Genomic DNA, 13,967 nt, shown 5'->3' with positions numbered 1-13,967 from the left:
TTAACCGAATTGCAACTTTCTAGCTCTTAGCTTGACTGCCTCTACCGAGAAGCTCTCTCTCGCTTCAGCCCAACCAATTCACAGACGATGAAAAGAAGTCCTCAAATCCTAAGTACACTAAGTGGGTAAAGACGAAACAGTTGCTCGTTTGAACACAAAATATTGTCTCATTATAATATATGTTTTTTGGTAGTAAGTATATTTATAAATATATTGAGTTCAATGAAAAATATAGTAAATTACTGAATTATTAGGAATCGTTTGGTTATTATATAAGGCTCGACCTTGTATATAAATAACTTGGTTAATGTTGTATATCGTTTGGTTTGTAAGTAGAATAATAAATATTTATGTATTATTAATTTTATTTTTAGATAAACATCTTACAAAATATTTATTTGTTTTTGTATATATATACAAAAATCAATTGTATTAAGTTATAGTAATATGCCTAATTTATAATGTATATTATAATTTGTATATTTTAGTTTTTATATACAGAATACTGGAGTTAAGTATATATTAAGTTTGTATATTAATATAGTATATATAATGTCGTTTAGACAGTTGTATATTGACATGTTCAAGTACCATATTCATATACACATACTAATACACAAAAAAATATAGTTTGTATATATATACAAAAGAATTACAATTACAAATATAATTTATTTATACATTTTTTTTGTTATTATACAAAAATGCAATTATATCATATAATTAATCTTCAATATCTTATTATTCATATCAACATCAATCTGTGTGGCAATCGTTGTATAAAACTCAAGAAACATTACTTATTCCTTAAACACTATACCCTCTATAATATAATCAATGTAACTATTTGTATCGTCCTATTTTTCAGAATGCATAACCAAAATAGCCAATGAAGACATTATTTGAAGAATTTTTAATCAAAACTTTATTTCAAATCATGCACAAATAACATATATACAGTTGATACAACATTTTTATACAATCAATAATCAATAATAACAAAATTACATTTACACTGATCTTCGTACTCATATACTAATACTGCATCTAAAAATGTATACAATTGTCTCCTACGGCTTTTTATGTAATACACTTATATACATTTCAACACATACATTACTACAGTATTTGTATATGAATATTAGAAATCACAAAACGTACCTACACAACTATATTACGGGTAACTAAATTAAAGACAAAACTAAAATTTTATAGATATATACAATTTTATCATACGACTTTCGTATACAAAATATTAAGATACATTTGCACATTGACATTACTGCAATAATTTGTTTATAAATATCAGAATACAGAAACTACCGTTTACGATAGATATTCAAATCAGTTTTTCTGAAACACGCCAGAATATCGTATATACAATTACGCTGTGGACATATACAAGTCTCAACACACAAAGGACCGCACATACATCCAACTTTGTAAATACAAGAGAAAACTGTATAATTACCGCAATTAATAACATGAAGTTTCCTCTAGTGAAACATTATTTGTCTTTGAATATATCAAGAAAAAAATTATTAAACTGATGCTTCGTTCGTGCGCAAAAACAAGTTATTTTTGTCTTTCAATTACTGTATAATTTCTTTTTTAAAAAAACATTGATTTTGAACGTTTACCTTATATTATGACATTATCTAAATTTATTATTACCTTATTTAACGCTTCAGTTACGATCTATTTTTTTTAAAAAAAATTGTATAAATAAATAAAAAAAAACATCATTTACAAAATTAAAGATACCTAAATATTTAAACTATATCCATAAAATGTAATTATGTAAAATATACCAATCTAATGTTATTTCATCAATTAAGTCTGCGATATATGAAATTTTTCCATATATAAACTATGAACACATATGGGCTACGTTAGGCCCATTTATGGCTGCGTATCAGTGTGAGTTCGGCCCAACTACCATTGCTCCATGTCTTCTTCAAGAGAGTTATCTTTCACAGCTATATCCACCTCAGTTGAAGCTTCTACGCTTCGTCCATTGTTAATCAGCACATTTATAACAGCTACGGAAGTAGAAAATTCTGTGCGGAAGAGGACAAGAATCAAATTAATTTCTCTACATTTTTAGGGTTTTCTTCTACTCCAATGGCGACTCACAGTTTTTCATTACTTCCAATCCAGTCTTTAACTTCCAATTCTAGCAACAAACAAAGTGAGAATACTAATACTTTTTTAACCCATAAGTATTGTAAAGCTCTGGCTACTAGTTTTACCGGCGGGAAGCTCTTGATTCGGCCGCAGAATTTGAACAGTGTTACTCTCAAACGTCGTCGTTCTACAGTAGCAACGGTTGCATTCAGCCTCCCTATTACGTAAGCTTTCATGTCGCTGTGTTTGGATTTCATTTGATTGTAAATTATTGGTTCCGTTTCAATTTGTTTGTCCTAGTGTTGCATTTGAAGTGCATTTTGCAAAATGAGTAACAAATTGTTGTTTTTTTGCTTTGCAGGAAACCAGAGGGTTATGAGAAACAGCCCAAGTATGTTTGCTTAGTTAGTTTAATTGGTGACTGTTTAGTTTTGTGTTTTTTTAAAATAAATGTAATCAACTATGCCTAAATCGCAGATCACTTGGAGTTGGTTTATGAATCATCTTTATCCATTTGATTTGTAATGTGAAAAAAAGCTTGTTGAATAATGTTGTAGATGGTCGTCAAGAGCAATACAGGCATTTGTAATGGCTGAATTAGAAGCAAGGAAGATCAAGTACCCAAATACTGGCACTGAAGCTCTTTTAATGGGCATCTTAGTTGAAGGTTAGCATCAAACTCAGTGGATGCTGCTGTAGAAACTACATTTTGATTCCTACTATGGCATGCGTGTGTGTGCGTGTATGGATGGTAATTGTCTATTAGGTTTGGAAGATAGTTTTTTGAGTTTGAATGAAGTGAGATTTGCTTTGCTAGGGACCAGTTTGGCTGCCAAGTTTTTGAGAGCAAACGGTATAACCTTTTTCAAGGTGACTGAAGAAACACTGAAGTTGCTTGGAAAATCCGACATGTATTATTCCAATCCAGAGTCTCCTCCCCTTACTAAACCAGCTCGGAAGGCTCTTGACTGGGCAGTCAACGAGAAATTGAAATCAGGTAATGCCCTTGCTTTCTATTAGAAGATGTATGTATCATTTATGGATTTGTCCAGAACAACCCCTGATATGAGTACGATATATAATAGACTTACTTGAGTGGTTTTAACAGTGACATCAGCTCTAGATAGTATACCATTTTACACTGTACAGAGGTGAGCATGCATAAGGTTTAATCAACAAGAATTAGAGCATGGACAATACATTATCTTATATAAGATATAATAGGGCTGATATATATTTAATCCTTATAAAAAAGGTATAATACATGAAAATCCCCTCTCAACTATAACCGTATTCCCGATTACACACTCAAACTTTTTGAATGACCTATTACCCCCTAAACATCTTCAAAGTGGAATTACAAAGGACCTATTACCCCCCTAAACTGGAATCTTGACCACCTTAAGAGGCCAAAATCAGATTTAATTGGCAGTGTAATGCTGCCACGTGTTTTCCGTGTACTCCTTTGTCCTAAATTATGTGATGCATTTTCTTCATTTAGTTTGTCCCAAATGAATGTTACCTTTCCATATTTGAAAATAATTTAACTTTTAGCTTTTCATTTTGACCTTAGTGAGTTGATTTATAGCCACACAAGTATCTATATCTTTTTTAGATCACAAGTTCCAAAATGAAAATTCTTTCTTAGTCTTCGGGCCTAATCAAAATGCATCACATAAAATGAGACAACAACAATGAACCCTCTATAATCCCACTAGGAAGAAGGTAGGATGTACACGGACCTTACCCCTACATTTGTGAGATAGAGAGCTGTGTTGTCAAAGGCGCGTTTAAAGGTGGTTAAAGTTCCAATTTTAAAATGTTAGTTGGTGGGGGTGATAGGTTCCTTGTGAAGTTTGAGTATGTAACTGGAAATCTAGTCATAGTTCAAGGTTTTCTTATGTATTACCCCAAGTGGTATGTCCTAAACATACAAGTGTACTAAAATGTATGTCAGGGCGCTTTTAGTATCTCACATTGTCCTTTCTGAGACAGCTCAAACTCAGCCAACAGAATTAGGCGGAAGATTCAAAGCTTCAAGTTTCTAACTCATCAAATAAAGAAATCTGACACCTATAAACTTGTAAAAGATATGTTTAGGTCCTTGTTTTTTTTCTGTAGAAAAATTTAAATCCTATCATAACCCGGTACCAAAGAATTATTACACTGTATGGCTAGAATAAAGTTGATTGATTGCTGCAACGAAGACTAACTTTTGCCTGCAATCCTCATTGAGCAAGCAATGAGGCTTGAGTGTGACATTTGTTAGATAGCCCATCAGTACTATCCATGATATGGCTATACCGCTATAGGCCTAACCAAATTTGACTGCTTGCTGTTGGAAAACTCTTACTTCTGCTTGCAATCCACATCGAGCAAGCAATGAGGCTTGAGTCTAACATGTATAGGATAACCCGCTTTAGGATATAGTAACATTAGTGGCATTAAATGTACAAATGACAATTGCTTTCTGGAAAGGTGGATATCCAATCTGTAAATCCGCATCTTACTATCACCAAATAGGTAAATACTTTAGAATCTGAGTTGTGTGACATCTAGGCCTGCTCCTCTAGTCACTGTGATGGAAAAAATAGCATCTTTAAATATATTCAGACTTCACAGGGTATTGTAGTTATCATCTTTTAGGTTTAGGTTTTGTAGGTGACACCTGTATGTTGGTTGGATATTGGTGCAATAGGATCCTTTTCTGGACCTAATTGAGGCATGCAAGTGCGATTGAAGTAGGCATGGAACCAAGAGGGTACGACATGAAAATATTGAGTTGGGTACAATTTCTGAACATGCTGTGAGGATGCAAAGTTGGCTATCTCATGCAAAGTTGGTTATCTAAACAAAGTCCGGGTAATAGATTTATAGTGGTTAAAATTCCAAATACAGATTAGGGTTAAAAACAGGTCTATTGAAAACCCAAACTAAAACGAACTAAGCATCTGGGTTTAAGTTTGGAGCAGACAGTTGAGATACCATCAAAGCATCATGGTTCCTTTCCGTCCATAAGAACCACAAAATAGTAGCAGGAACCATAGATCAGATTCTTTTAATGAATTTCTCAACTCTTCAGTTGCTCCAGCTAACAAAACCTCTCTGGGGCTGCTTGACAAAACCCACTGTGGACCAAAAAGAGAATATTGACTAGATATCAGCAACAATAGGACAGATGGATAACAGAATCCAGGCTGCTCACGCACAGATAGCATCTGTTAGCTAAGTGGAATTTTCTTCTGCTAAGGTTGGCTTGAGTTAGGCATGCATTATTGAGGGCCAACCAACAAAACATACGGACTTTGGGGGGCACCTTGATCTCATATTCTAGCTTCCATGGCCATTGATCAATTAGAGCTTTGTTGGAGCTCAAAAGCTGATAATTTGCTCTTAACTGAGTATAGGCTACTGCTGTTGCTACCTCATTAGATCATGTCATTCCTCTGAGGGCTGATAGTGATTGGCTGGAGGTTGCATAGGAGAGATGTCAATTCTTCAAACTCCATGTCATTGAAATTTCTTCTCAGTCCTGGGCACCAGATGTTCTCTTAGTTCTGCAATACGGTGGACTCTGGATTGGATGCAATTGAGAATAACACAGTGTGGGCCTCCTTAACAGTAATCTAGCCTAACCAGAGATCTTTCCAAAAGAGAATATCATTGCCATTACCCACACACAGAGAAGTATTTAGGGAATAGTCAGTCCACAATTTCCTGATTTTTTTCCATAGACCAAATAACTTCCTTCCAGAGACTCATACTTTCTTGATTATGTAATGAATAACCTACGTGGCGCCCTCACAAACCAAGATTCCCTTTTAAATTTATTTATTTCCAAAACTAGCCTTCCCTTTAAAGTTGTGACTTTTATGAAGAGTTGCAACTTCAATGAAGAGTTGCGACTTTTATAAAAAGTTATGACTTTTATGAAAAGTTGTGACTTTTATGAAGAGTTGTGACTTTTATGAAGAGTTGTGATTTTTATGAAAAGTAGCGACTTTGATGAAGAGTTGCAACTTTTATGAAAAATTATGACTTTTACGAAGGGTTGCAACTTTTTAAAATAGTTGTAACCTTTCCGATAAGACACAATAAACATTTGTGAAGGCTACCCTTTGTTGTCTATAAAAATCTCATTTTAAAATAACGAAAATTATAAACCTTTCTTCTTCTTCTTCACAACTAAATATTTGTGTACTTTGTTCCTGTTGAGTGGCTCACTGACACCATTGCTTATTTATAGATCTTGGTATGTATTTTTACAGTCATTAATTTATATTTATGTTATTAAGGATAAATGATAAGATAAGTTACCCTTATCTCAAAAAAATGATAAGATGTAATAAGTTTCATTTTCCTTTACATTATTAATGTTTGTTATCGCGTAATCTTGTATATGAGATAATAGTGTTTCAGTTTTAATGACTGATAGTTTTAAAATATTATTTTATAAATTGTGACATTAAATTCCCGCGTTAAGCGCAGGTAAGTTTACTAGTATGTGAAATAAAAGTATATCGGTAGGGTCGGAATGATGATACAACTCTACTGAGAAAGAATTATATGGGTAAGGTTGATATGATGGCACAACCCTATTAAAAATAAAAATTAAAGGTGTAGAGTCGAAAATCATATGGTTAGAGTCGGATTTACGACATGACCCTACTGATAAAAATTTTATGGGTAGGATCATAATGATGGCACGACCCTATACAAAAAAGAAGTAGTCACCTAATAAATGATGCTACGCAAATCAGATATAAAAAAGTAGTCATTGGAAAGATGGCATGGTGCTACACAAATTGGATATGAGAAAGTAGTCAATGGAATGATGGCAATGTGCTACACAAATTAGATATGAGAAAGTAGTCACCGGAATGATGGCATGGTGCTACACAAATTAAATATGAAAAAGTTGTCACCGGAAAAATGGCATAGTGCTATACAAATTAAATATGAAAAAGTAGTCACCCGAAAGATGGCACGATGCTACAAAATTATATATAAGAAAGTAATCATCGGGATGATGACACAGTGCTACACGAATTAGATATGAGAAAATAGTATGGTGACCCAACTTTTGCTAATATAATTGTTGGCCAGACGGATGGTATATATGGGTAATAGTTACCCGCCGACAGCAAAAGCTCTTTGATTCTCCAAGATCATAGAGGCTCTGATATCATGTGAGAAATATTGAGAGAAGAATATTTCGGAATTGTGCATCTACATTATACCCATTTATAGACACTAAAAAACAATCCTTGACAAAGTAGAAAACTATATATTATTCTTATTCTTATTTCTATTTCTATTTTATGTAGGATTGTATATACCTATTCATAATTTCATATTCTAACCATAACAATTCATATTTAAATATTTAACTAATAAAATGTGGATAGTTTAGAGGGGGTTGAGGTATTAACTCTATTTTTAATATCACCAAAATGGAAGAAATGCAAAAATAAGGATATCCGGAGAATTCATTTTTGTTTTCCCCATCTTGAAATAATAGAACCACATCATCTAACGGCCTTGCCATATTTAAATTTTCTGAAGGTAACAGCACCACTGGTCCTTGAGAATTTCTCGGTTATACAAAAAGAGATTTGCTGACTCTTAACTGTGTCATTTAAAAAAAAAAAAGATTCACTCTTCATATGACCTAAAGCCCATTATACAAATTTGTTCACCTGTTTCTTACAGCATCTAACACATGCACTGAACTGATATCTTTATCCTCTAACGTGACACGTTATTATGGAATTGATAAATTTTGTTTTTGTGTAGAGGGTGAAACACCGTAATTTCAGAATGACTTCATAGCATTGGAAATGCATGATGAAAAAACACATACAAAAGCTAAAACTAGATGCCAACATTGAGCTAAAAATGTCAACCCAGGTTCATTTATCCTGGAGATATGTATCATTAGACTCTTGTTTACATGTATTTGTGATGAATTTACAGGTGAAGATGGGGAAATAACTGTCACACATATTGTTCTTGGTATTTGGTCAGTAAAGGAATCAGCTGGGCATATAATAATGTCTACACTTGGTTTTGATGACGAGAAGGCTAAAGAGCTGGCCAAATTTGTAAGTTCCAAGATAGATCTATTACTCTTAGTTCCTCAATGGGATTCTTTACATCCTTTTCTTGTTTGCAGATGGACAAGGACAGTGAGCTGACCTATAAATAACTAGTATTGGATGCACAAGCATTTGACGCATCCTTCTATCACAATCTTCAGCTAGTTTCTCCTGCAGAAGAGTTTAGTAACAAATGTTCGTGGCCTTGTAAGCAATTTTCCCCCATACACAATTACCATTTATTTTAACCCTTTTTCAGTAGAAGACATTTTGTTATCTAAACGGCTGGGAAATTAACACCATCAATTTCAATTAGTATTCCCCAAAAATACGGTACTCTCTTTGATCCTCCTTTTTCTTTGGTTTGGGGAACTGTTTTCTTTGAAGGTACAGAATGGTGATTCAGGAACAAAACTATAACTTGATATTTTCGATTTTCATGATGAGATAAAATCAAGTGAAATTTGATCTAGTAATACAAGTTCCTAAATGAAGTCTAATATTTTAGTTTGAACACCTTATTTCAGCCTGGAGTAGTAAATCCTGAGCAGATGTTACAGGCTTACATTTTTCTCGTAATTCTCACCCACTCTAGCTATATGAATAGTTGTAGTCTACAACTTTTAGACAATGATCACAAAGCCTCCATTAGAGTCAGCATTGGCAATTTGATTATGTAATAACAGTCTTGATATTTTATCTTTTTAAGAGAAGTCTAACAGACATGGCCTTCCTAAGCCCTGGTGTTGATTTTTATTTTTTTTTGTCCAGCTCCGCTTAGGAAAATTGATGATTTCCCATAAGGTAGACGATAAGGGCATTTTAAGATCGTTAACTTGCTCAATTAGCCAAAAGTTGGAGCTTTGGTATGTTATTTACTAGACACTCAAGATGTTTCAAGACATTAAACCTATTCAATTGACCCACAAGTTCTAGTTCTAGCTTATAGGCAAACAGTAGAACCTATGCTTGATAGGTAAATATAAATTCGTTTCAACAAATCTTTTCAAAGTTAAAGGACATTTTAGAAAATATTTTACCAAGGAAAAATAACATAATTGTTCACAAGGGGCAAATTAATTACACTCTCTTTAACATAAATCATATTTTAGAGTCAATTCCCTAAATGGTCACCCAAGTTAAGAGAATTGCCTTGAAATATTATTGATGTTTCATTTAGAATCAAAATATCACTCAATTATTACTATTTTCCTTCAAATATATTTGACGCTTTAAAATTATCACTCTCTCCTAGTTGGCATGACATGTCATTAAAGTTTTTTTTAATAATAGACTAATTTAATTCATTGAACCAATTTAACTAAAATAATGATCATATTATTTTACTTTATTTTTTATCTATTAAGAATAAATTTTCATACTTAAAATCTTTTATCAAAATTAAACTTTTTGTTTTTTATGTTATGAAGAATACATTTTAAAAATGTTCTATAATTTTATTAATTTTGAATACTTATAAACACATACATTCAAAAAAAATATTTATATACATATCACTCATTAAGGCTAATTTACATCAATTAATCATAAGTTGTATAATAAATCAATAATATCAAAAGTCAATTAACTAATACAATAATATTAATTGTATATTTCAATTCATGCTTTCGATATTTTATTTTTTATCAAAAAAGTGAATAATATTATATTTTTTATCCATTAGAAATACTAAATACCTCAAAAGTCTCCTTAAATTCTAGTTGATAAGCCCTATCATTAAATAATTATTTTTAAAAAAATAATACTTATTTAATTCATCAAACTTATGTCTCTACAAAATAAATATATAAACTAAATGAGAATTTATGAAGATTATAAGAAAAGTAATTTAAAAAGTCTAGTAACTTTATATATTGTCACTAAACAAAATTCAGTGAAAAAATCATTGTGTGCAATTATTACCTAATAATTTTAAAATTCCTAACTAAATTATTTGAAAATTTTAAACAATTTTTTAATAAAAGTATTTAGATAAATTTGTAAGGTTGACAAAAAAATTGGTAAGAAAAAGAAAATTATTATTTAACTTTTTTTTAATTTTATTTTTATTTTTCTTCTTTTATTCTATATTATATTATATTATAACTTTTCATACAATTAAACATCAATAAATAAACTAATAATTAATTGAATTTACTAATTTAATTCGATAGTATACATATTGTAACAACCCTAAAAATGGATATACTAAGTGATACTTAATGTGTCAAGAATGCCTGTGATTAGACCAGGGTTCACACGGATTGATGCGCGTAGAACCAGACTTCGGAACCCTTGCTACATCAAAGCCAATTAACTTGGGGAGTTAGTTGAGCTAGGAAAGGTTGGGTCCAACCATGTAGGGCTCTCGAATACGAAGATTTACTCGAAGGAATCTTTACCGGACTTAAAAAGAGGAAATCTTAGGTTTGGAGGGTTTCGGGGTAAAATGGTCTTTTTCCAGGCTAAGGGTAATATCGTAATTACCCTAAATATATAATAAGTTATTTAATTAATAAGGTGGAGGGGCATTTTGGGGAGAGAGGACCGAAAATTGGCTCTTGAAGTGAAGTCTTGCTCCACCCGGGTTCGAACCTAGGTGGAAGCAATGAATTAAATTATTTTTAATTTAAATTGGTAAATTAATGTAATTAATTTATACTTATTATTTATTATCTGGTTTAAAATAAAAGGAAATCAGATTTTTAATAATTAATATAAAATCTTATTTGACTAAATCCTAAACTAGACTCCTAATCCTAAGAAAACTCTTCTCTCCCACGCTCATCTCTCTCTCTCACGTCTCTATCACTCTCACTCAAGATTCTCTCTGCCAAATAACTTCAAAAAAACACTAGGTAAACCAAAGTTCTTCACACTTGAAGAACTCACAACGAAAATATGAGAAAACAAACGAAATCAATCACGTAGGTAAAGAGAAGTTTGTCCGTCGAGTTGGTGTTGACTTTGAGGGGATTTGGACGTGATTTTTGGAGAAGATTTTGGGTAGCAAGTCGAGGTTTGAACGTCATAAAAGGTATGAGTTTTCTTACTCTTGGTCCATTTCCCAAGAGACCCTTAAGGCTCAGATGAATCTACTCGAAAACTAGGGTTGTTCCCGTTCTTGTCAAACTCCTTGTCCCTAGTATCCCTTTGATCTCAATGTGAAATAGGTTAGAGATCATGTTGTTGGTATGTTTGCTTGTAGTTTAAGTATGAAGTTTGATTTTCGTGATAATGTGTTCATGATCATGTGTTTGGAATTGTAAGGATGTTAAGTTATGTCAATCGAAAGTATGTGAAAATGTTTTTATGGTTGAATTTTATGTGTGAATGTTTGTGTAAATCATGAGGTGTAAAAGTGTTGTAATGTTGCTGGATGAAATGGTAATTCTTGGCTGAATATAATCATAAAAAGATTACACTTAAAGATGCACCACATGATCCACGAAATGCCTTAAAAATTAACGTATGAATGATGATAAAAAGAAGCTGAAAATAGTGAACAAATTTCCAGCATTTGGTAGGTTGGGTTCGGCCAAACAAAATGGTACAAAATGCAAAGAAAAATGAATGTAAAATAAGTGAAATCACTAAGGATTGAACCCAAGACATCATTACATGAAAGCTACAAAAAAAAAATCAACAAAAGATTAAGACAAAAATGGATTGGAAGAGACTAAATTTCCAGCCTGCTGGAAATTGTAGTCTCGGTCAACTTTTAAAAAAATGAGCTTCGTTTAATTTTTTTTAAAAAATGTGAGGTCATTGGGGATTGAACCCATTACCTCACTAAATGAAAATTTCATAAAAATTTCGTGAGAAAAATGCAAGAAAAAATAGATGTGGTGAATGGAGATCGAACCCACAACCTCTTGAATGGATGAGAGAGTTAGGAGAAAAATAAATTTGGAGAGTGGGGATTAAACCCACAACCTCTTGGATAGGTGAGAAAGTTAAGAGATAAATTAAAAGAAAAATAATGAGTTGGTGGGGGATTGAACCCACAACCTCCTTGACTTAAACGAAAAAGGAGAATAGAAAAAGAAAGGAAATATTATGGGGTTGATGGGGATCGAACTAGGGTTCCCCAAATCTGAAAAATGCGATTATCAAGTTTAAAGTAAGATTAAGTATTGTCCAAGGGATTCGAAATCGGGTTCCCTTGCCCAATTCCGTATTGACACATAAGTCATACGTAAGTAAATATTTAATGAATGTTGTCTCTAAAGATCGAAATCAATATCTTGGCATATCTACAAGATGCATAAGTCTTGAACCACATAATCTTGGGTAAATATGAATCACTTAGACAAACTATGAATGAAGCCACATGACTTGTATGTATAGACTAATAAGTCTAGCATACGTTTAAAAGTAAGTGAACCTAAGATGTATGTAATGAAATGATGAAACCCTAGAAGGGTTAAGTACGAGTGTAAAATACACTAAATGGCCAAGTGCATTGGCATATGATGAAATGAACTATGAAATGATGAAATGAACAATGAAATGATGAAACCCTAGAAGGGTTAAGTAAGAGTGTGAAACACACCAAATGGCCAAGTGCATTGACGTATGATGAAATGAACATTCATGTAAAAAGGGGTGAGTAACTATGAAGAGCAAATGTGCTAATGATAATGAATATGGTGACAACATGATATGAGGTTAATGTAAAAGATGAGAGCAATCTCAAATGAGCCTAAGTAAATGTTACCAAAACGTACTCACCCATGAGAGTGTAAAGTTAATGAAGAGACTAGTCTATATGAACACTCTAATGAAAGTATTGAGATTAACACACTTAATGCTAATGATGAGATGAGAAATCATCTATTGAGCTATGATGTCCTCATACTAGAAGCCAGCTTCCATGATGTATGAGTTAAATGTAATGGAACTTTATACTGAGCACCGATAGACTAGCTATGAGCGGTGATGCCTTCTTTCGGGAAGGGCGGAGGTTCACGTAACTCTCATGAGATGAGACTGTCCGGCATGCCGGGTATGTGTCTCCTTATATCTCCTAGTCTTCGAATCTATACTGTCAATATAGGGATCTGGCGGGGTTCAATTCCCATGTACGCTAGCATGTTTTGGGTCACTTTGGCCGGTGATTCCACCTCTTTTCGATGTGGGGTTTCATGAAACTGGATTTCATGATGTTCACATGATCTATGTTGGTTAAAGTTAAAGTTCCTAATGAATGAATGAGGCCAGCCTCAAATGATGCACATAATGAAACGAATGATACCAAAGGTGTTAGGATAGGATAATTAAGAGGTGAGTTAGATTCAAGTAATGACATTAGGTCATTCTTGGTCATTGCACAACGAACCCGATGAAAGTCTTAAACTACATCCTAGGTATAACTGGTGTTTACACTGGCCCATGAATGAAATGAAATGAAGTACGTATCAATGAACGAAGCAGACTCTGTGTTTGCTAAAGCAGACTCCCTAGTTGAGGTCCCATATGTTGAGCCCTCATTTTTGGGAAGTCTTAATGTCAAGTCCATGATTCCAAGGTCTCATGGCATACGAATGAATATGAACAACGTTATGTGTTATAGGAATTATGATATGTGTTATGTGTACGCTGTTGTGTGCTGTGTGTAAAATGTTAAGTATGATGATGCATGTTACTCTCATGACATAACTTTCCTAATCCAAATTTGGAAAGCTCATAAACTTTCCTAATTCAAATTTGGAAAGCTCACATACTTTCCTAATCTCAATT

General features: G+C 32.8%; 1 protein-coding gene across 1 annotated transcript; it reads left to right on the top strand.

Annotated features, from left to right (window-relative positions):
* Positions 1 to 1,972: 1,972 nt before the first annotated feature.
* Positions 1,973 to 8,741, top strand: LOC107015293 (ATP-dependent Clp protease ATP-binding subunit CLPT1, chloroplastic-like). The gene is made up of 6 exons (XM_015215515.2): positions 1,973 to 2,351; positions 2,489 to 2,518; positions 2,685 to 2,794; positions 2,945 to 3,124; positions 8,104 to 8,231; positions 8,303 to 8,741. The coding sequence occupies exons 1-6, from the start codon at positions 2,125 to 2,127 to the stop codon at positions 8,333 to 8,335; spliced, it is 708 nt and encodes a 235-aa protein (XP_015071001.1). The 5' UTR covers positions 1,973 to 2,124; the 3' UTR covers positions 8,336 to 8,741.
* Positions 8,742 to 13,967: the final 5,226 nt, after the last annotated feature.

Source organism: Solanum pennellii, chromosome 3, assembly GCF_001406875.1.
Source record: "Solanum pennellii chromosome 3, SPENNV200".
In the NCBI taxonomy this organism is placed as follows: Eukaryota; Viridiplantae; Streptophyta; class Magnoliopsida; order Solanales; family Solanaceae; genus Solanum; species Solanum pennellii.
Note: the sequence above shows the minus strand (reverse complement) of the source record. Positions and strands in the feature narration are given on the sequence as shown.